Below are 24,039 nucleotides of genomic sequence, written 5' to 3'. Positions count from 1 at the left end.
CTGACTGGGGACACACATGACACAGGCTGGCAGTGACAGCGCTCCATTACTGACTGGGGACACACATGACCACAGGCTGGCAGTGACAGCGCTCCATTACTGACTGGGGACACACATGACACAGGCTGGCAGTGACAGCGCTCCATTACTGACTGGGGACACACATGACACAGGCTGGCAGTGACAGCGCTCCATTACTGACTGGAGACACACATGACACAGGCTGGCAGTGACAGCGCTCCATTACTGACTGGGGACACACATGACACAGGCTGGCAGTGACAGCGCTCCATTACTGACTGGGGACACACATGACACAGGCTGGCAGTGACAGCGCTCCATTACTGACTGGGGACACACATGACACAGGCTGGCAGTGACAGCGCTCCATTACTGACTGGGGACACACATGACACAGGCTGGCAGTGACAGCGCTCCATTACTGACTGGGGACACACATGACACAGGCTGGCAGTGACAGCGCTCCATTACTGACTGGAGACACACATGACACAGGCTGGCAGTGACAGCGCTCCATTACTGACTGGAGGACACACATGACACAGGCTGGCAGTGACAGCGCTCCATTACTGACTGGGGACACACATGACACAGGCTGGCAGTGACAGCGCTCCATTACTGACTGGAGACACACATGACACAGGCTGGCAGTGACAGCGCTCCATTACTGACTGCGGACACACATGACACAGGCTGGCAGTGACAGCGCTCCATTACTGACTGGAGACACACATGACACAGGCTGGCAGTGACAGCGCTCCATTACTGACTGCGGACACACATGACACAGGCTGGCAGTGACAGCGCTCCATTACTGACTGGAGACACACATGACACAGGCTGGCAGCTGACAGCGCTCCATTACTGACTGCGGACACACATGACACAGGCTGGCAGTGACAGCGCTCCATTACTGACTGGAGACACACATGACACAGGCTGGCAGCGACAGCGCTCCATTACTGACTGCGGACACACATGACACAGGCTGGCAGTGACAGCGCTCCATTACTGACTGGAGACACACATGACACAGGCTGGCAGTGACAGCGCTCCATTACTGACTGGGGACACACATGACACAGGCTGGCAGTGACAGCGCTCCATTACTGACTGGAGACACACATGACACAGGCTGGCAGTGACAGCGCTCCATTACTGACTGGAGACACACATGACACAGGCTGGCAGTGACAGCCTCCATTACTGACTGGGGACACACATGACACAGGCTGGCAGTGACAGCGCTCCATTACTGACTGGGGACACACATGACACAGGCTGGCAGTGACAGCGCTCCATTACTGACTGGAGACACACATGACACAGGCTGGCAGTGACAGCGCTCCATTACTGACTGGAGACACACATGACACAGGCTGGCAGTGACAGCGCTCCATTACTGACTGGAGACACACATGACACAGGCTGGCAGTGACAGCGCTCCATTACTGACTGGAGACACACATGACACAGGCTGGCAGTGACAGCGCTCCATTACTGACTGGGGACACACATGACACAGGCTGGCAGTGACAGCGCTCCATTACTGACTGGGGACACACATGACCACAGGCTGGCAGTGACAGCGCTCCATTACTGACTGGGGACACACATGACACAGGCTGGCAGTGACAGCGCTCCATTACTGACTGGGGACACACATGACACAGGCTGGCAGTGACAGCGCTCCATTACTGACTGGAGACACACATGACACAGGCTGGCAGTGACAGCGCTCCATTACTGACTGCGGACACACATGACACAGGCTGGCAGTGACAGCGCTCCATTACTGACTGGAGACACACATGACACAGGCTGGCAGTGACAGCGCTCCATTACTGACTGGGGACACACATGACACAGGCTGGCAGTGACAGCGCTCCATTACTGACTGGAGACACACATGACACAGGCTGGCAGCGACAGCGCTCCATTACTGACTGCGGACACACATGACACAGGCTGGCAGTGACAGCGCTCCATTACTGACTGGAGACACACATGACACAGGCTGGCAGCGACAGCGCTCCATTACTGACTGCGGACACACATGACACAGGCTGGCAGTGACAGCGCTCCATTACTGACTGGAGACACACATGACACAGGCTGGCAGTGACAGCGCTCCATTACTGACTGGGGACACACATGACACAGGCTGGCAGTGACAGCGCTCCATTACTGACTGGAGACACACATGACACAGGCTGGCAGTGACAGCGCTCCATTACTGACTGGAGACACACATGACACAGGCTGGCAGTGACAGCCCTCCATTACTGACTGGGGACACACATGACACAGGCTGGCAGTGACAGCGCTCCATTACTGACTGGGGACACACATGACACAGGCTGGCAGTGACAGCGCTCCATTACTGACTGGAGACACACATGACACAGGCTGGCAGTGACAGCGCTCCATTACTGACTGGAGACACACATGACACAGGCTGGCAGTGACAGCGCTCCATTACTGACTGGAGACACACATGACACAGGCTGGCAGTGACAGCGCTCCATTACTGACTGGAGACACACATGACACAGGCTGGCAGTGACAGCGCTCCATTACTGACTGGAGACACACATGACACAGGCTGGCAGTGACAGCGCTCCATTACTGACTGGGGACACACATGACCACAGGCTGGCAGTGACAGCGCTCCATTACTGACTGGGGACACACATGACCACAGGCTGGCAGTGACAGCGCTCCATTACTGACTGGAGACACACATGACACAGGCTGGCAGTGACAGCGCTCCATTACTGACTGGAGACACACATGACACAGGCTGGCAGTGACAGCGCTCCATTACTGACTGGGGACACACATGACCACAGGCTGGCAGTGACAGCGCTCCATTACTGACTGGGGACACACATGACACAGGCTGGCAGTGACAGCGCTCCATTACTGACTGGGGACACACATGACACAGGCTGGCAGTGACAGCGCTCCATTACTGACTGGAGACACACATGACACAGGCTGGCAGTGACAGCGCTCCATTACTGACTGGGGACACACATGACCACAGGCTGGCAGTGACAGCGCTCCATTACTGACTGGAGACACACATGACACAGGCTGGCAGTGACAGCGCTCCATTACTGACTGGAGACACACATGACACAGGCTGGCAGTGACAGCGCTCCATTACTGACTGGGGACACACATGACCACAGGCTGGCAGTGACAGCGCTCCATTACTGACTGGGGACACACATGACACAGGCTGGCAGTGACAGCGCTCCATTACTGACTGGAGACACACATGACACAGGCTGGCAGTGACAGCGCTCCATTACTGACTGGAGACACACATGACACAGGCTGGCAGTGACAGCGCTCCATTACTGACTGGAGACACACATGACACAGGCTGGCAGTGACAGCGCTCCATTACTGACTGGAGACACACATGACACAGGCTGGCAGTGACAGCGCTCCATTACTGACTGGGGACACACATGACACAGGCTGGCAGTGACAGCGCTCCATTACTGACTGGAGACACACATGACACAGGCTGGCAGTGACAGCGCTCCATTACTGACTGGAGACACACATGACACAGGCTGGCAGTGACAGCGCTCCATTACTGACTGGGGACACACATGACACAGGCTGGCAGTGACAGCGCTCCATTACTGACTAGAGACACACATGACACAGGCTGGCAGTGACAGCGCTCCATTACTGACTGGAGACACACATGACCACAGGCTGGCAGTGACAGCGCTCCATTACTGACTGGAGACACACATGACACAGGCTGGCAGTGACAGCGCTCCATTACTGACTGGAGACACACATGACACAGGCTGGCAGTGACAGCGCTCCATTACTGACTGGGGACACACATGACACAGGCTGGCAGTGACAGCGCTCCATTACTGACTGGGGACACACATGACACAGGCTGGCAGTGACAGCGCTCCATTACTGACTGGAGACACACATGACACAGGCTGGCAGTGACAGCGCTCCATTACTGACTGGGGACACACATGACACAGGCTGGCAGTGACAGCGCTCCATTACTGACTGGAGACACACATGACACAGGCTGGCAGTGACAGCGCTCCATTACTGACTGGAGACACACATGACACAGGCTGGCAGTGACAGCGCTCCATTACTGACTGGAGACACACATGACACAGGCTGGCAGTGACAGCGCTCCATTACTGACTAGAGACACACATGACACAGGCTGGCAGTGACAGCGCTCCATTACTGACTGGAGACACACATGACACAGGCTGGCAGTGACAGCGCTCCATTACTGACTGGGGACACACATGACACAGGCTGGCAGTGACAGCGCTCCATTACTGACTGGGGACACACATGACACAGGCTGGCAGTGACAGCGCTCCATTACTGACTGGAGACACACATGACACAGGCTGGCAGTGACAGCGCTCCATTACTGACTGGGGACACACATGACACAGGCTGGCAGTGACAGCGCTCCATTACTGACTGGAGACACACATGACACAGGCTGGCAGTGACAGCGCTCCATTACTGACTGGAGACACACATGACACAGGCTGGCAGTGACAGCGCTCCATTACTGACTGGAGACACACATGACACAGGCTGGCAGTGACAGCGCTCCATTACTGACTGGAGACACACATGACACAGGCTGGCAGTGACAGCGCTCCATTACTGACTGGGGACACACATGACACAGGCTGGCAGTGACAGCGCTCCATTACTGACTGGAGACACACATGACACAGGCTGGCAGTGACAGCGCTCCATTACTGACTGGAGACACACATGACACAGGCTGGCAGTGACAGCGCTCCATTACTGACTGGGGACACACATGACACAGGCTGGCAGTGACAGCGCTCCATTACTGACTAGAGACACACATGACACAGGCTGGCAGTGACAGCGCTCCATTACTGACTGGAGACACACATGACCACAGGCTGGCAGTGACAGCGCTCCATTACTGACTGGAGACACACATGACACAGGCTGGCAGTGACAGCGCTCCATTACTGACTGGAGACACACATGACACAGGCTGGCAGTGACAGCGCTCCATTACTGACTGGGGACACACATGACACAGGCTGGCAGTGACAGCGCTCCATTACTGACTGGGGACACACATGACACAGGCTGGCAGTGACAGCGCTCCATTACTGACTGGAGACACACATGACACAGGCTGGCAGTGACAGCGCTCCATTACTGACTGGGGACACACATGACACAGGCTGGCAGTGACAGCGCTCCATTACTGACTGGAGACACACATGACACAGGCTGGCAGTGACAGCGCTCCATTACTGACTGGAGACACACATGACACAGGCTGGCAGTGACAGCGCTCCATTACTGACTGGAGACACACATGACACAGGCTGGCAGTGACAGCGCTCCATTACTGACTAGAGACACACATGACACAGGCTGGCAGTGACAGCGCTCCATTACTGACTGGAGACACACATGACACAGGCTGGCAGTGACAGCGCTCCATTACTGACTGGGGACACACATGACACAGGCTGGCAGTGACAGCGCTCCATTACTGACTGGAGACACACATGACACAGGCTGGCAGTGACAGCGCTCCATTACTGACTGGAGACACACATGACACAGGCTGGCAGTGACAGCGCTCCATTACTGACTGCGGAGCGCTTTCAGTCATGCACACTGTACAATGTAATCATTAACGAGGCCAGCAGAGTAAACAAGCCGTGGCGGTGGACGGTGACCGTCGGCAGTGAGGCAGCGTCCCTCCCCGGCAGCACAGGCCCGGCCCCTCCCCCGCTGTTTACCATCTCGACCGAAACTAGCAGTGCAGCCTAGTGCTGAGCGCCTCACATGCAGCCTCCATTTTAACTGCGCCGCCTCCTATCACAGATACTACAGCGAGGCTTCATATGCAGGGCTGCGGCGCCTGAAGTATAACCCGGCCTGAGCAGGGCTCGGCCATTACGCCACACACCCCGCCATCATAACAAATGCTCGTAGTATACAGGCACATGACAGCGCACATCGTACTCACTTTTTCCACTGCTTTGCCCGCAAAGAACGAGAATGACGGTGAGGACAGCGAGGAGAGCGGAGTAGCTCCTCCGTGCGGGGTTATTATTGGGGTGCCCCACACCCCCCATGACATCCTGTCCCATGCCTTCTCCCTGGTGCCGCTCGGTCCTCCTGCAGACTCTTGCGGTTTTCCTGCGATCACTGTGCTGCCTGATATACGATCCAAGGTCGGCCCTATTTTATAATGTGATGCTTCGCATGATGTGGCAGCATGGTGGTCCCGATCGGTCAGGCTTATGTGGCGATCGCGGCTTCTATTGGCTTTCCCTCTTGGTGATCAGTCACGTTGTTTTATTTCCTTCCTGAAAAAAATCAGGATTTGTTTTTTTACAATCCAAAAAAAATATGGCAGAAAAATAACTTCCTGGAGCAGGAAGGAGAAATACAGCTTTTATTATTAGTGTTCGTCTTCCAGGCTGAAATTAGCAGAGGAAGACCAGCAGTCACATCAACAATGCGGGGGCTGCGTGTGATCCGGGCCTGGTGCGGTCCTCAGACGATCGCCTGCCTCCAGCCGATCCGCGGCCGATCCTGCTCCGAGCGATCCTCCACACTGCTCCTGCGCCGCCTCTCCTTCCCCACAAGCAGGCAGATCCCCACAAAATGCGCCCTGGCCGAGGAAATCGCCTCAGAATCTAGACATGTATTACTAGTTCTTCCAAAGTCTCTCGCCCCCCCGCACCAGCCAGTATCCAACCAGTAAACAAGAGCTGTTCGTCAGCTGGGAGAGGAGGCAGGCTGGCGGAACGCGTGGTGTGGAGCCGCCCCGCTGGAATGGCTCCTATGTGCGACATGCTCTGTACAGCGAGAAAGTGCAAGGTAGTGTGTGTATACGATCCGGGGCGGCATGCAAAGGGTAAACTACATGCAGCGTGTCCATTATTTCTGCGTTTTTGTCAGCGTTTCAGTCAAAAGATTTGACCTAACAAACACACTGGGCAAAAAAAGCGGTAAAAAACGTCGTAAAAGGCAGCAAAACATGCATGTAGAGGGAACGTTCTTTGGGACCAAAAATGTGTACCTTAAGCTGCTTTCACACCTCCGGTTTGTGCAGAGCGGCACAATCCAGCTCAAAAACCTATGCAACGGATGCGGCGAAAAAAACGGATCCGTTGCATAAGTTTTTCCATGCGGCCCGTCCGTTTTTTGACGGATGCGGCTTGATACTGAGCATGTGCAGTGCAAAAAAACGTATCTGGCGTCCATAGGCTTGCATTGTAGATGCGTTTTTTTCGCCGCACAAAAAAACATGCCAGGCAACGTTCCATCCGGCCGCCGCATGGGCTAAATATGCCGCATCCGGCAAAAAACAGACACAATGCAAGGCTATTTGGCACAATACGGCGCTAATGCAAGTCTATGCGGAAAAAAACGCAACTGCCGGCAAAAAAAAAAAAGGTTGCGCTTTTTCTGCAAAGCGTCGTTTTGTGCCGCTCAGCAAAAACCGGAGGTGTGAAAGTAGCCTAAGGCTATGTGCACATGCGTTTTTTTTTTACGCTGTGTTTTTGTATATTTTTGGCTGCAAAAAATGCACAAAAACAAAAAAAACGCACATGCGATAAAAAAATGGATGCGCTTAGCGCATTTTTACCGCTTTTCGGTGCGTTTTTTCGCATTTTTGCCGCATGTTTGTTCAAATGCATTGTATGGGTGAAAAAACGCAGAAAAACACAGAAAAGAATTGACTTGGTTTATTTATGTCAGCTCAAAAATACAGCTAAAAAAAAGCACTGTGCGGACAGCAAAAATGAAAACTCAGCTTTTGCTGGGGAAGCAAAGTCATGCCGTTTTCTGACCAAAAACGCACCATGCGTACATAGCCTAGGGTAATTTCACACATCATTTTTTGGATCAGTCACAATCCATTATGAGAGAGAGATAGAGAATGACCAGTAGAGAATTTACAACACTTCTGGGCATGTTCGGATATAAAAAACGGAACCCGTGGACGACAAATTACGGTGGATCCTGCACCATAGACAACCATTATACCTCTTGACGGATTGCGACGGAATCCTGCGCAGTGCGTCGGTTTGACACTTGGAAAAACGTTGCATTGTGCGTTGCTTCCGCCCGATGGTCAGTCATTCCACGACTGATCCGTCGTGCAACAGATGCAACGCAGGGCCATCAGTCACAATCCATCGTTAATACAAGTCTATGGGGAAAAAACTGAACCCTGCAAATTATTTTGCAGGATTCAGTTTTTTCTCAAAGTGACGGATTGTGACTATAAGTGAAAATGACGGAAATGGTCACCACAAAGATGCAGCGTGTGCACATAGCCTAACACAGATAATGATGCTCCACATCAAACTCGGGTCACGTTCTGGGCATCAAAGTGGGCAGACGAGTAATTTGAATAAGTAACAGGGTTTTTTTTAAAGGGTTAAATCTGTGGGTTACTGATCTTACATCTGGCATCAAAGTGGGCAAATGGCTAATTTTAACAGAATTGAATCAGTAACTTTTTAAAGGGTTAAATGACAAGCAGCCACTGATCTCCCATCTCCAGTACATACAAAGTGATGCCCCGCATCAAACACGGGTCACTCCAGCCTGGCCCAAATGGGTTCTGGGCATCAAAGTGGGGAAATAGTACATTTTCAATCTAACAGCGTTACATGCAGTAGAATTGTGTTCAGTACATAACATACATCATGATGGGGACATAGTAGCCTATGTTCACACGTTGCTCTTTGAATTTAGTATTATCAACTTCCTGCAATTGTTGTAGTGAGTGCCGAAAATTGTTAGCGCAACCCCAGGTCATCAGATAACCTCTGGAAGGTATGGTTACCTGTGAAGGGGGCTTTACACGCTACGATATCGTTAATGTTTTGTCGTCGGGGTCACATTGTTAGTGATGCACATCCGGCGTCATTAACGATATCGCAGCATGTGACACTTACCAGCGACCTTAAGCGACCTCAAAAATGGTGAAAATTGTTCACCATGGAGAGGTCGTCCCAAAACCAAAAATCGGTAATGGTTGATTATCGATGTGGTTCGTCACTCCTGCGGCAGCACACATCGCTATGTGTGACACCGCAGGAGCGAGGAACGTCTCCTTACCTGCCGCCGGCCGCAATGCGGAAGGAAGGTGGTGGGCGGGATGTTACGTCCCGCTCATCTCCGCCCCTCCGCTTTGATTGGCCGGCCGCTTAGTGACGTCACTGTGATGCCGAACATCCCTCCCCCTTGAAGGAGGGATTGTTCGGCAGTCACAGCGACGCCGCCGACCAAGTAAGTGCGTGTGACGCTGCCGTAGCGATAATGTTCGCTGCTGCAGCGATCACACGAAATCGCATGCACGACGGGGGCGGGTACTTTTGCGTACGATATTGCTAGCAATATCGTAGCATGTAAATCCCACTTTAGTGAAGAAATGACAGGTCTCATAAACTACAGTGCACGAGTACTGCAGTGTATGAGACCAGCAATAAAAATGTACACTTATTTCATATCACAACGTATGGTGCAACTCAAACGATAAAACCGTCATGTTATTTATTCCATATCCAGCGAACTCAGTAAAAACAAAAAAATCATGTAAAAAATGTAGCTTTTTCATCATACTGACACATAAAAAATATAAGAAAAAGCAATCAACAAGCCATATGTAATAAAAATGGTATCAATTAAAATGTGAAAAAGTCAAAAAGATACAATTCATTTTTGCATATTTTTAGTGTGTAAAAGTATCAAAACATATACAAAGTTATTAATGTGATATTCCTGTGATCATACTGGCCTAATGAATAAAGCTGTTTTGTCACTCATACATGATAAACAACATAAAAATATATGTTGAACTGCTGTTTATTTGTTCATTTTGCCTCTCAAAAATTGGAATAAGGCTCAGTTCACATTTATCCTGCGCTCTCTGCCAAACGCATACGTCATGGTTTCTGTGTAAATCCCCAAAAAACGCAATTCAGATGAAACCCCTGATGGAAGCACTCACTATAATGAGGCAGATGAAGTCACATTGGACTCCGTCTGGTCTCTGTTCTGGCAATGTCCCATCATTTTAGGCGTCACATTGCACGCCGTCTGGTTCTGGCAATGTCCCATCATTTTAGGTGTCACATTGGACTTCATCTGGTCTCTGTACTGGCAATGTCCCATCATTTTAGGCATCACATTGCACGCCGTCTGGTTCTGGTAATGTCCCATTATTTTAGGTGTCACATTGGACTCGTCTGGTCTCTGTACTGGCAATGTCCCATCATTTTAGGTGTCACATTGGACTCCGTCTGGTCTCTGTTCTGGTAATGTCCCATCATTTTAGGTGTCACATTGGACTCCGTCTGGTCTCTGTACTGGTAATGTCCCATCATTTTAGTCATATTGGACTCCGTCTGGTCTCTGCTCTGGCAATGTCCCATTATTTTAGGTGTCACATTGGACTCGTCTGGTCTCTGTACTGGCAATGTCTCATCATTTTAGGTGTCACATTCGACTCCGTCTGGTCTCTGTTCTGGCAATGTCCCATCATTTTAGGCGTCACATTGGACTCTGTCTGGTCTCTGTTCTGGCAATGTCCCATCATTTTAGGCGTCACATTGGACTTTGTCTGGTCTCTGCTCTGGCAATGTCCCATCATTTTAGTCGTCATATTGGACTCCGTCTGGTCTCTGTTCTGGCAATGTCCCATCATTTTAGGCGTCACATTGGACTCCATCTGGTCTCTGTTCTGGCAATCTCCCATCATTTTAAGCGTCACATTGGACTCCGTCTGGTCTCTGTTCTGGCAATGTCCCATCATTTTAGGCGTCACATTGGACTCCGTCTGGTCTCTGTTCTGGCAATGTCCCATCATTTTAGGCGTCACATTGGACTTTGTCTGGTCTCTGCTCTGGCAATGTCCCATCATTTTAGGCGTCACATTGGACTCCGTCTGGTCCCTGTTCTGGCAATGTCCCATCATTTTAGGCGTCACATTGGACTTTGTCTGGTCTCTGCTCTGGCAATGTCCCATCATTTTAGGCGTCACATTGGACTCCGTCTGGTCTCTGTTCTGGCAATGTCCCATCATTTTAGGCGTCACATTGAACTTTGTCTGGTCTCTGCTCTGGCAATGTCCCATCATTTTAGGCGTCACATTGGACTCCGTCTGGTCTCTGCTCTGGCAATGTCCCATCATTTTAGGCGTCACATTGGACTCCGTCTGGTCTCTGCTCTGGCAATGTCCCATCATTTTAGGTGTCACATTGGACTCCGTCTGGTCTCTGTTCTGGCAATGTCCCATCATTTTAGGCGTCACATTGGACTTCGTCTGGTCTCTGCACTGGTAATGTCCCATCATTTTAGGCGTCACATTGGACTCCGTCTGGTCTCTGTTCTGGCAATGTCCCATCATTTTAGGCGTCACATTGGACTTTGTCTGGTCTCTGCTCTGGCAATGTCCCATCATTTTAGGCGTCACATTGGACTTCGTCTGGTCTCTGCACTGGTAATGTCCCATCATTTTAGGCGTCACATTGGACTCCGTCTGGTCTCTGTTCTGGCAATGTCCCATCATTTTAGGCGTCACATTGAACTTTGTCTGGTCTCTGCTGTGGCAATGTCCCATCATTTTAGGCGTCACATTGGACTCCGTCTGGTCTCTGCTCTGGCAATGTCCCATCATTTTAGGCGTCACATTGGACTCCGTCTGGTCTCTGCTCTGGCAATGTCCCATCATTTTAGGTGTCACATTGGACTCCGTCTGGTCTCTGTTCTGGCAATGTCCCATCATTTTAGGTGTCACATTGGACTCCGTCTGGTCTCTGTTCTGGCAATGTCCCATCATTTTAGGCGTCACATTGGACTCCGTCTGGTCTCTGCTCTGGCAATGTCCCATCATTTTAGGTGTCACATTGGACTCCGTCTGGTCTCTGTTCTGGCAATGTCCCATCATTTTAGGTGTCACATTGGACTCCGTCTGGTCTCTGTTCTGGCAATGTCCCATCATTTTAGGCGTCACATTGGACTCCGTCTGGTCTCTGCTCTGGCAATGTCCCATCATTTTAGGTGTCACATTGGACTCCGTCTGGTCTCTGTTCTGGCAATGTCCCATCATTTTAGGCGTCACATTGGACTCCGTCTGGTCTCTGTTCTGGCAATGTCCCATCATTTTAGGTGTCACATTGGACTCCGTCTGGTCTCTGTTCTGGCAATGTCCCATCATTTTAGGCGTCACATTGGACTCCATGTGGTCTCTGTTCTGGCAATGTCCCATCATTTTAGCTCACAAGTGTAGACCACTACAGTTCTGTGCATGCCTAAAAAGATGGATACCACCAGAAAAGAGACCAGACAAAGCTCAGTGACTCCGTTTGCCTCATTATAGGGAGTGGCTCTGTGGTGGTTTTTACAGAATCGCATTTTGTTGAATTTAGGCGGAAACTGCAACGTAAATGTTCAGCATAGAAATCAAGAATGTGACTCAATCTATATACTGGTTAAAATATTTTTATTAGAAAGGTTATATAACATATAGGAAGGGAAGGAATTAAAGATGTTAAACAAATAGTATACGTTGTACAGACATTTCATATGAACATTAAGTTATTATCATCCATGTTTCTATGGATAGGGAGGTGGGGAAATGTAGAGAAAGTAGGTATAGGGGAGTCGAGTAAATTTATTAGGGAATCTGGAAAGTGGGGAAGGGGTATGGGGAGGGAATAGGGTATAGGAGAGCCATAACATATAACACTCTAAACTAAAATAGTCAATACTATCAATATAAGATCAAACAAATATATCCATTGTATGGAAGACCACAATAAATGAAGAAACTAAAGTTCTAATAATAAGAGAAAGAGAAGAAAAAAAAAAAGGTGTAATTAGAGGAGAATTAAATTAGACTAGAGAGCAAATGTCCAAACGTTTGAAGTATTAACTATATAGACTCATAAGCCATCTAAGTCACGATATACCTTGGTGGTAATTGTTTCAGAGATTCCATTGTCTGTAGTACTTGGGAAAAGAACTATTTAAGGTTGCATGTTTTTTTAAACTCATTATGTTGGGCTATTGAATTAATTATTTGGGTAATGCTTGGATGGAGGGAATTTTTCCAATGGGCTGCAATTAAGGATTTAGTGGTAAGAAAAATATGAATAATAAGAAATTTCGAGGAAGGGTCTAGTCTAGTGAGAGGAGAGCCAATTGGGGAGTTAGAGCTATGCTGGAATGAGTAATACTATTTACTAAATGAGAAATGTCCTTCCATAAAGTTTTTAATACTGGACATTCCCAGAAGATATGAAGTAAGTTTCCATTGTCATTGCAGTTCCTCCAGCATAAAGAAGAATTATTAGTATTAAATTAATGCAATGTTGACGGGGTATAGTACCAACGCGAGAGCAAGTTATCTATATACTGAAAATGTTCTGTCCTCCAAAATGTTACCAATAAAACCTCTAACTTATCTCTTACAAAACCAGCATCCACTCAGGTTCATCATCTGTCACTGGAAATATCGGGGGGTTCCCTCTTTACTGATAGGACAAAGGCTCTGGAATAGTGACAGCTCCTACCCCCAAAATAAAATCCAGAGAAATCTGTACTCCCAAGTCCTCATTCACCCTCTTCTGAGAAAACTGTTCACTACCCACAGTTGTCATACACGTTTGGCATTACTGTGTAGAACCCATTTCGGCCAGGCTGGAGTGACCTACGTCTAATGCGTGGCATGCCAATCTGTGTAATAATGGTGTAATATCAGTGGCCCAAAGTCATTTAAATCTTTATAAATTCCAGTTACAAATGTGTGAAAATTGGCTATTTGTCCACTTTGATGCCCAGAACCCGTTTACGCCCAGCTGGAATGACCTGCGTTAGATGTGCAGTATCCCTATTTTTGTAACGGTGGTGTGAGAGATGTAGCCCAAATTTATTTAACCCTTTCTATAACATCCATTGGTGCCTTCTCTAATTCTGTTTTCTGTGCCACTTTTAACATGTTTGTATCTGTTTTTAATAGTGCTCACATCTAGGCACATCACTGCATTGTATTTTATTTTATTTTTGTGACTTTGGTTTATTGTTATTAACCTGTAAAAAAAACAAAACAACAAAATAATATTTTGCAAATAAGAAACTGATAAATAAGAAGCCAACTTCAGCATCGCAATGACAGGCTGCTTCTCTATAAGAAGCCATTTCTTCGGCAGCTAAGCTGTAATATTTTTTCACATTCGGATAATGAAATCATTTTTGCATCTTTTATTTCTTGATGTATGCAGCCGAAATCTTGTATTATTTTCATACTATTTTTCCCCCAATATTGGGCAATATTAAATAGAAGAATTGCCAGCACTTCCTAATCTTATAGTGTGAACTGGTGCAAACTGAACATAGTATACATTATCAAGAATAACAATTGCACTCAAGTAGAAGGAAGGAGAAAAAAAACAAAAAAATGCATATGGTGAACATTGGAATGTAAATATGCATTACTGCAACGAAAACATGAAAAAAAATTAGGGAAAAAAATGAATTATTTTGCAAATAAAATTGACCAAATTTACTTGAGCCCAATATTAGTCACAAAATAAGAGAAGTAAGTGTCTGTTTTTCACTTTTACAACAAAGAACCACCAAAATGCATGTTAAAATTTGTTTCCCTTTCCTTAACAATTATTTTTACATATCAGACACAAGGATTGTAACAGTGATTTGAGTTGGCAGTGACTTTTTTATTTTATTTTTTCCTTCCTTTTTTTTTAATTTATTTTTCATTCATTTTACATAGTGTTCCCCCCATAAGGACATAAAAAAGCTTTTGATTAAACATTTACTTTTTGTATTATTTGTCTGATTCCTCACTCTAAATGGAGCTAATAGAAATGCAGCCTCCTGGCTACATAACAGACCTGTCTGGGTCCCTTATTACCCAGCATCTAATGCTCTCTCTTTACACCAAGCAATCACATCATCACTGGGTCCAGAGGAGGAAGCAATGTCAGTGCCTCCTATACTATATACACAGGGCTTGTTTAGGGGTTGTGCATACTGCGATTGAGAAGGCAGAGATAGTAACAAACAGTTTCTGGTTTCTCTATGGGGAGTCCTGCTATGTCTTGCCGCCAGCTTCCCCTAGCTGTATGATGTTATGCAGCTACTATGTGATGTTTTAAAATGTCATTGCAAAGTAGAATACGGACAGCCTGGAGTTTTAGTCTATGGGCAGTACAGAAGTAGTTAAATAAAGCTCAAAATAGGGTATGAATCCAGACTTAAGCTGTCATACAGGTAAATATTCTCACTACCCCATCCTTTGTGTATATACAGTGGAACCTTGGATTAAGAGTAACTTGGTTTGAGAGCGTTTTGCAAGACAAGAAAAGCGTTTTACAAATGTGTAACTTGGTTTAAGAGCAATGCTTTGTAATAAGAGCAAATACTCATCGTGCACACGTCTGGTTTCGTCCTTTCACTATGCTCTGACTCGCTCTGGAGGTAACTTTCTGTACATATGTACTGTATACAATATACCATTGTACAGTTCAGTGTATACTATATAGTATATCTATCAATTTTCATTTGTGGATACAGTATTGCATTTTCTTATTGATAACCAGTACAGCACATTGCTTATACTGTACCTCTCGCACACCAACATTTCTATTGTAAGCTTAATTTGTTTTATATGTTTTTTTATTGTACTGCACAGTATTTTGTATTAGTGTACTGTAATAATGTTATATGAATACAGTACTGTATATTGTATTACTGTAATAAGTTTGTATAAATACAGTAAATATTTTTGGGTTGTGGAACGAATTATCTGCGTTTCAATTATTTCCTAGGGGAAAATTCAAGAGCACACTCCCGGAACCAATTATGCTCGCAATCCAAGGTTCCACTAATTATATATATATATATATATATATATATATATATATATATATATATATAGTGAATGTGTGCAGGGAATGTATGGAGTGGAGTGGACTCATAAGCTTAGGCCACTCCATAAAAGGTGGGTGCCAACTGTGTTATACAGTAGACATCTGCCTGTAACTGTCACATTCAGGGTTAACACCTGATACAGCAATTTAACTGTATTGATAATGTTGTCAATAGCGTCTCTGACATATATGTGGTAAGATGGAGGGGGTTTCCTGTGCTACCCCATCACCTTAAAACTTGTAGCATATTTGGATGTTACAACAGCCAAAGTTTAAAGAACACACCTATATCTGACATGTTAGCAGTCCTAAGGAGTACAGGCAAACCTTAAAGTTGATGTCAACTACTTTGATTTTGATTTCTTATCCTTAGTATAGGTCACCATTATCAGACCACTGGGGGTCTGACACCCAGCATTTTTTCGATTAGTGGTTAGTAGCTCCAGAAGCAGTGTATGGCGCAAAAGACCGCAGCACTTTCCCACTGTGCGGTGACCATTTTTGACAACTGCAGAAACTGGAGATGCCAGTGTCTAATATTGATGAAGTCTCCTGAGAAGAAGTCATCAATATCATATCATGGAAACCCTATTAATATGATAAATTAAAGTCTACAGTTGGTTCAGTTCTACCTTTGTAGCTACAAGTCTCCTATGGGATAAAAATAAAATGTTTAATAAAAAAAAAACGGGAAAAAAATATGCAAACTGTAAAAGTTGAACTCATTCCCCTTTTCCTAATTGTTAATAATAATAATAATAATAATAATAATAATAATTAATTACGAGTCCAGAACTATCAATACTATGAAAATATTATGTTATTTATTCCACAAGAGAAAAAAAGTAGATAAAAAATGACTTCATTCCTATTTCTTGTCACAACACCCCTAAATAAATGGATTACAAAGTGAAATGTACTCTAAACTGGAATAAAGAAAACTCAAAATATACAACTTGTCCCACAGAAACAAATTCCTCACCCAGCTGAGTTGACAGAAAAAGGCAACACAAAACAGTTTTTTATTTTTAGTTTTTATTTTCTCCTTGGTAAAAAGTAGGAAGATATAAAAAAAAATGTATAAATTTGGTATTACTGTGATTGTAGTGACCAGCCGAATCAAGTAAATGACAGATGATGTAAGAATTATACCAAAAACATAGATGGAATTGCTGTTTGTTTTTTTCATTGCAACCACAAAGATTTTCTTTGTCTTTATATCAATACAGTGTCTGTTAAATTAATTGGTTGAATATACAACATGTTTGCAAAAAGAAAAAAAATAAATCTTCATACAGCTATGTAAGCCAATACATTGTGACTCTTGGAAGATAGGAATTAAAAACCTCAAATGGAAAAAACAATAGGATAATGTTTGTCAACAATAATTGTTGCATTTTGTGATGCTAAAATGTATTAATGTTTCTTCATTTAGTACAATTATCATTTCTACCCAAAAATAATTTTCACCTATTAGTAGTAAATTACAAATCATGTACAGTCGGGGCAATGCACTGTATATCATGATAGTTCTAGTAAGTATGTGAAAAAATAGTTTTGATGGAATAATATTAACAAGGTGGCCAAACAATAGCTGAACCTCTATAAATCAACTTACTTGAAATGGTTAACATTAAACGTTTTTTTGTACAGAGATCTCCAACTATAAAAAGTAATAATGTTCCACTGGGAATCTTTCTTGACCAGTCCCGGCTTCTGTACCGCGAGGTAGGATGCGATGTGTACACGTGTATACATGGCGATGTGTTCCTGAGTGTTCTATAGTTTTATGTCTTGGACCTGGCTGGTGGGGGTCTCCGTGGCATCTCTCTCTTTCTTTTTCTCTTTCTCCTTTATTCCCTCTTTCCTTTCTTTGTCCTCTTTCAGGTGCTTCTTTCCTCTGGTGTTTTGGGAAAAACGGGAAAAAAGTGTTACCCTGCTGTGTCAGGTTGGATTCCAATGTACTATATGTGTGGTTACCGGAGATGTATGCATTTGTTACTAGGTGACTCTTGATTGATGTTATTAATGGTACCACTATACTACTTTCCCATTTATGTATGTCAATGTTCACATTTGCTTCCTGAAAATCAATAAAGTGTTAAATGTTAACAAAGTAATAATGTACACAGAATGTTTCTTTTGTTTGTATAGATATATACAAGTGGTATTGAAAAGTGCAGTCGAAGCACTTTACACTTCATTCTATCTTCTGCCAAGATTTTATTTGGCATTTATTGTTGCCCCTTGAAGTCTATAGGCATGGTGGCTTATATTTTGCAAAACGATCCCATCATCCACGCTGACAGTACACCACAAGCATAGTGTCAATTTAACGTTAGATATTTTTTCAACTTAAAAAGGAGCAAATGCGGTAAAAAATAGCATAAAATATGTCAGACTGAGTTTAAGGCTACATGCGCACGCTGCTTTTTTTGCTGCTTTTTTGGCTGCAGTTTTGTCAGCAGAACTTTCTGACATCTGACTTCCCAGCAAAGTCTATGAGAAGTCAGATTTGTCATGCGCACATTGCAGTTTATTTGTCAGCGGTTTTTTTTGTCAAAAGTTTGTGACAAAAAAAATGCAGCATGTTCATTCTTCCTGCGTTTTTGTCAACATTTGTCACCCATTGAAATCAATGAGGGCATCAAAAACGCAGGAAAAATGCATGCTAATCAAAAGTGGTGCATTTTACCTGCCTTTTACCTGCGTTTTTGGAACCAAAAACGCAGGTGATTTGTCAGGAAGTGAGGTCAGGCAAGTGGTCCCGTCCCGTCCTCCACGTGTTCCCCGAAGTACCGCTGTCCCCAGGGGAGATGATGTGGAGGACGGGGACTATCAGCAGCGGCGGCAGCGAGAGGGAAAAATCAATGTTTTCAGCTGCCAATGTCCATCCCCCTCTCGCTGCCGCCGCCGCTGATAGTCCCGTCCTCCACATCATCTCCCCTGTGCGTGCACGCTGGGGACAGCGGTACTTCGGGGAACACGTGGAGGACGGGACTATCAGCGGCGGCAGCGAGAGGGGGACGGACATTGGCAGCTAAAAACATTGATTTTTCCCTCTCGCTGCCGCCGCCGCTGATGTTCCCGTCCTTCACGTGTTCCCCGAAGTACCGCTGTCCCCAGCGTGCACGCACAGGAGAGATGATGGACCCCTCTCGCTGCCACCGCCGCCGCTGATAGTCCCGTCCTCCACGCTCCTGTCAGCTCCACGCAGTAGCGCGATCAGCTGAGCTGTCACTGAGGTTACTCGCGGCCACCGCTGGATTCAGCGGTGGCCGCGGGTAACCTCAGTGACAGCTCAGCTGATCGCGCGGCTGTCTTCAGTTGCTGCGTGGAGGTGACCGGAGCGGCGGTGTCTGCTGCTTCTCCGGTCACCTCCATGCAGCAGAGCTGGAAGCGACGCTGGACCATCCTGGATTACACCGGACATGGAGGGCTTTGTCGGGGTTAATAAATTGGTAATGAGGGAATTTGTTAGTGTTTTTTATTTCTAATAAAGGATTTTTCGGGTGTGTGTTTATTTACTGTAATTTACAGATTAATCATGGAAGGTATCTCGGGGAGACGCCTGACATGATTAATCTAGGATTTAGTGGCAGCTATGGGCTGCCATTAACTCCTTATTACCCCAATTTGCCAACGCACCAGGGCAAATCGGAAAGAGCCGGGTACAGTCCCAGAACTGTCGCATCTAATGGATGCGGCAATTCTGCGCGGCTGCTGACTGATATTGTTAGGCTGGGGGGCTTCCCATAACGTGGAGCTCCCCATCCTGAGAATACCAGCCTTCAGCCGTATGGCTTTATATGGCTGGCATTAAAATTGGGGGGGGGGCGCACGCCAGTTTTTTTTAATTATTTATTTATTTCTAATTTTTTTTTTTCAATTCAACAAGCTTTATGGGCTTGTTTGAACTGAAAAATACATGAAACAATTGTTGACAAAACTGCAGCCAAAAACGCAGCAAAAAAGCAGCAAAAACGCACCAAAAAAGCACCTACATTTTTTGTGACATTTCCAGGCTCTCTCTGACAAGGTGCAGTTTTGACTGCAGTTTTGGCTGCAGTTTTGGCTGCAGTTTGTGAAAACGAAAAAGAAGCAGCGTGCTCATGTAGCCTAACTCATCACTAGAGTTGAGTGAGTACCTAACTGTTCGTACTTGCTATACAAATAACGAGTACTGTCTAATACTCGAGTATTCATTCCAAATAGTGTGTGCAATGCAAGTCAATGGGGAAAACTCGCAAAGTAACGAGTAACCCAAATTCCGCACTATTCGTGTGAGTAGCAAATAGTGCAGAATTCGGGTTACTCGTTATAAGTTTTCCCCATTGACATGCATAGCACACGCTATTCGGAATGAATACGCGAGTATTAGACAGTGGCTAAAGGAGGATATTTCCAGCAACCAGGTCCAAAAGATAGATTAAAAATTACAAAATTTTATTTGATAGTTTGAGAGACAGACTAAGAACAACACGTTCGAAACGCGTACTCTCTTTCATTTCACTATCATGTCATGATGGAATCTTTTTAATCACTATGAAATAGATTAAAAATTACAAAATTTTATTTCATAATGATTAAAAAGATTCCATCATGACATGATAGTGAAATAAAAGAGAGTACGCGTTTCGAACGTGTTGTTCTTAGTCTGTCTCTCAAACTTTGAAATAAAATTTTGTAATTTTGAATCTATCTTTTGGACCTGGTTGCTGGAAATATCCTCCTTTATCCACTGTTGCTCAGGTTTGCCGACCTAATACCTTCTGTGCACGGTCCAACTAGTGGTCTCAGGAACAGGTGAGCGGGTTTAACCTTTTTTCTTTCTATCTGTGAGTATTAGACAGAACTCGTTATGAGTATAACGAGTACGTATAGTTAGGTACTCGCTCAACTCTACTCACACTAGGGCTTGTCAGATGACAGCATTTTGAATGTACGAGAAATCAACTGATTTTTTTTGATCAGAGAGTTGATCAGAGTGTCATCAGCTTTTCTTGCGCGTGGAAACGAAAAAAAAAGTTTCTTGACTCTTTCCTTTTTACCAGTGTGGTCCGACTTCTTTAAGGACCTATAGACTTGCATTATCGATTTTCATTCCAACCATCAGATCAAAATAGGATATATCTCTGCAATTTTTTGCAGACCGCTTGGTCTGTGAAATATCAGGTACATGTGAGTGGCCCCATAGACCATTTAATATAAAAGTGGTATCTGTGTAAACCACAAATAGCACTTGTACAAGAACATGAGCCCTTAGGGGGCTGTTCTACACAGATTGAAGGTGTCCAAGAAAAAGAAAAAGCTGCTATGTTTAACCATTAAGGCTGAGTGCCCACAATGAGCTTTTAATGAGTTTTTGACTCCTCATATTTTTGCTGCATCAAAAACTCTGCATTTTACAGTTTCAGCAAAGTGGACATGATTTATCTAAGGCTATGTTCGCACGTTGCGTTTTTTTCCGCGTTTCTGCAGCGTTTTCTGCAGCAGCGTTTTTGCGCTAAAACGCATGCGTTTTTGTTTTCCAACAAAGTCAATGGGAAAAGCAGAAATCCTGTCTTCACTTTGCTTTTTATTCTGCAGCGTTTAATTTGCATATTTGTGGTCAAAAACCATGCTGAAAAAGAAGCAGCATGTCAGTTGTTTTTGCCATTTCTGCAGCGTTTCCTTAACATTGGAGTCAATGAGAAATGGCAAAACGCATGTTGAAGTGAATATTATGCGTTTAATGTGCGTTTTACATGCTTTTTACCAGCGTTTTCCTGATCAAAAACGCAGGTGCTGTAGGGAAAGAACCCAGGCACAAACGTCATTACCTACATCACTTCCTTTTTACTATAAATACAGAGCTGAGTATGTTTCAGTGCCTGCTACTATTGTGATTTATCATAATATAAATACTTTGAGCTACTGAAATATAAAATGGCTTGGTTCCAGCGAATGAAGATAGATGTTGCTAAATTAATTGCTATGGTAAGTACATGATTTATTTTCATTTTTATACATACTTATCTTTAATTATAGTTTTTAACTTATTGCTAAATGCCTTTAAAAATAAACTTAATATTCCTTGACAACTACACAAATTGTTGCAATCCTACAACTAAAGTAATTTGTGTGTTTAACATGTTAGAAATACATACCTTCTTTAATTGTTGGATATGTGCTATGATGTTTGTTTCTTGATTTTGCTACACAAATGTTATAATGATAATGTAAACCTTTATAATCTTATAAATTTAGTAATCACTTCACTACAATTTTTATAAATTATCTAACAGGTTGAATCCATGCCATGCCTATGGGATCCTACATGCCCTGAATATATGCAGAAAAACAAGAGGATGGACTGTTGGGGAACTATTTGTGCAGAACTGTTCCCACAATGGCATGAGGCTGATGCAGCCTTACAACATAAAATTGGTATATTTGTTGTTTAAATTAATTAATTTATAATTTTACTCTAATTTCTAGATTTAATTTTTCATTTGTGTTTTTTATTTACTTGCATAATTAAAATAGAGCTTGATGTGCGGAAAAGGTGGCGTTCTGTTAAGGACAGATTTCACAAGCTAAGGAATGAGGGCATGAAAAGTGGCAGTTCACCGAAAAAACCCAATTTCATCTATTATGATGAACTGTCATTTTTATGCACAAGTCGGAAAACTAGAGAGTAAGTATTCATGTAACAGTATGTTAACATTGTTTTATAAAAATAATGTTATCATCACATTGTATTTAATTGATTTTTATGTTTTCTTTCCCTTCAACAGAACTTCTGGAAATGTAGCAGCAGAAACACCTGTTGATGATGAAGAAGGGCAAGAGAGCCTTCATCAACAACACCAGGAAGGGCCATCAGGCAATATAGAACAAATTTCCTCTGAAAATGAAGGGGAGATAGAAATTGGTAGTGTCCCAGACAAATCACCACCTAGACCTACACCAATTACCTCAGGTCCCACAAAATATATCAAGCCAAAAAAACAAAAGAAAAAACACCAAAACCATACAATTAGAGGAAGAAGTTATTTGTAACGAAACATTAAAATTAGTAAATACTAGTGCCCAAGAAGATGACATTGATCATTTTGGCATTAGTATTGCAGGTAGAATTAGAAAAATTAAAGATGTTAAGAAAAAAAATACATGCATGACAGCCATATGTGGGATGCTGAGTTGCTATGAGGAAGAGGGTAGTTTCCCTTCATCAGGCTCAATAATTTCTAAAATCGAACAGATTTTTGACGAAGTCAAAAACCCACCAACCCAAAAGAATCCTGCAACTATTGCCCCAAACCCTATCTACATACCAAAACCTTATTCTCTAAATCAAAATACCTATAATCAAAATGTGCACCAACAATATTTGCAACAAGCCATACAAACTCAAAAACCACAATCTAGCCAAATGAATATACAACCCCCGTTAAATGTAAATTTGCAGTCACAACAACAACCTCATGGCTATTTCAGTAGCCAATTATTTTCGGATCATTAATTTCATAATGTTATAATCTTATTTTTCTGTGTGATGTTTATAAAAAATGATGTATTTTTCATACATATAAATTATATGTTGCACATATGTTGTAATGTGCTTAAAAAAGGCTTTATGACGCTTTGTAAAGAAATAAATTAATTTTTGCTCCAAAATCTGTGTTTGTATACTTTAATTTTGCAACTTATGAAGTGTTTTTATGTTCAAACTTGATGATTTTAGAGTTATCATTGCTTCAGGAAATGACATCATAACAAATTAACATAAACTAGACAGGAAAGGCAGACATTTTTGTATTTGAATCATTTAACTTTATTTTTGAGTCCAATAACATGACAAACGCATATGCGTTTTTTTGATGGAAAACGCATGTAAAAAGCGCTAAAAACGCACTAAAAACGCGGTAAAAACGCATGCGTTTTTAGCGCTAAAAAATGGTCAAAAGCCATTTGGTCAAAAACCAATGGAAAGAAAACGTGCAGAATAAACTGCAGGTACTCCGAC

The 24,039-nt window shown here is 44.4% G+C and overlaps 1 protein-coding gene across 1 annotated transcript in view; it reads right to left on the bottom strand.

Moving 5' to 3' along the window:
• The window catches only part of INSR (insulin receptor), a 110,397-nt gene extending 103,590 nt beyond the window's left edge, over positions 1–6,807 (bottom strand). Inside the window, exon 1 of the mRNA XM_075314765.1 lies at positions 6,080–6,807. Coding sequence (XP_075170880.1) covers positions 6,080–6,203 — 124 coding nt within the window. The 5' untranslated portion in view covers positions 6,204–6,807. The remainder of the gene's footprint in view (positions 1–6,079) is intronic.
• Positions 6,808–24,039: the final 17,232 nt, after the last annotated feature.

This window comes from Anomaloglossus baeobatrachus, chromosome 1 (genome assembly GCF_048569485.1).
Source record: "Anomaloglossus baeobatrachus isolate aAnoBae1 chromosome 1, aAnoBae1.hap1, whole genome shotgun sequence".
Lineage (NCBI taxonomy): Eukaryota > Metazoa > Chordata > Amphibia > Anura > Aromobatidae > Anomaloglossus > Anomaloglossus baeobatrachus.
Note: the sequence above shows the minus strand (reverse complement) of the source record. Positions and strands in the feature narration are given on the sequence as shown.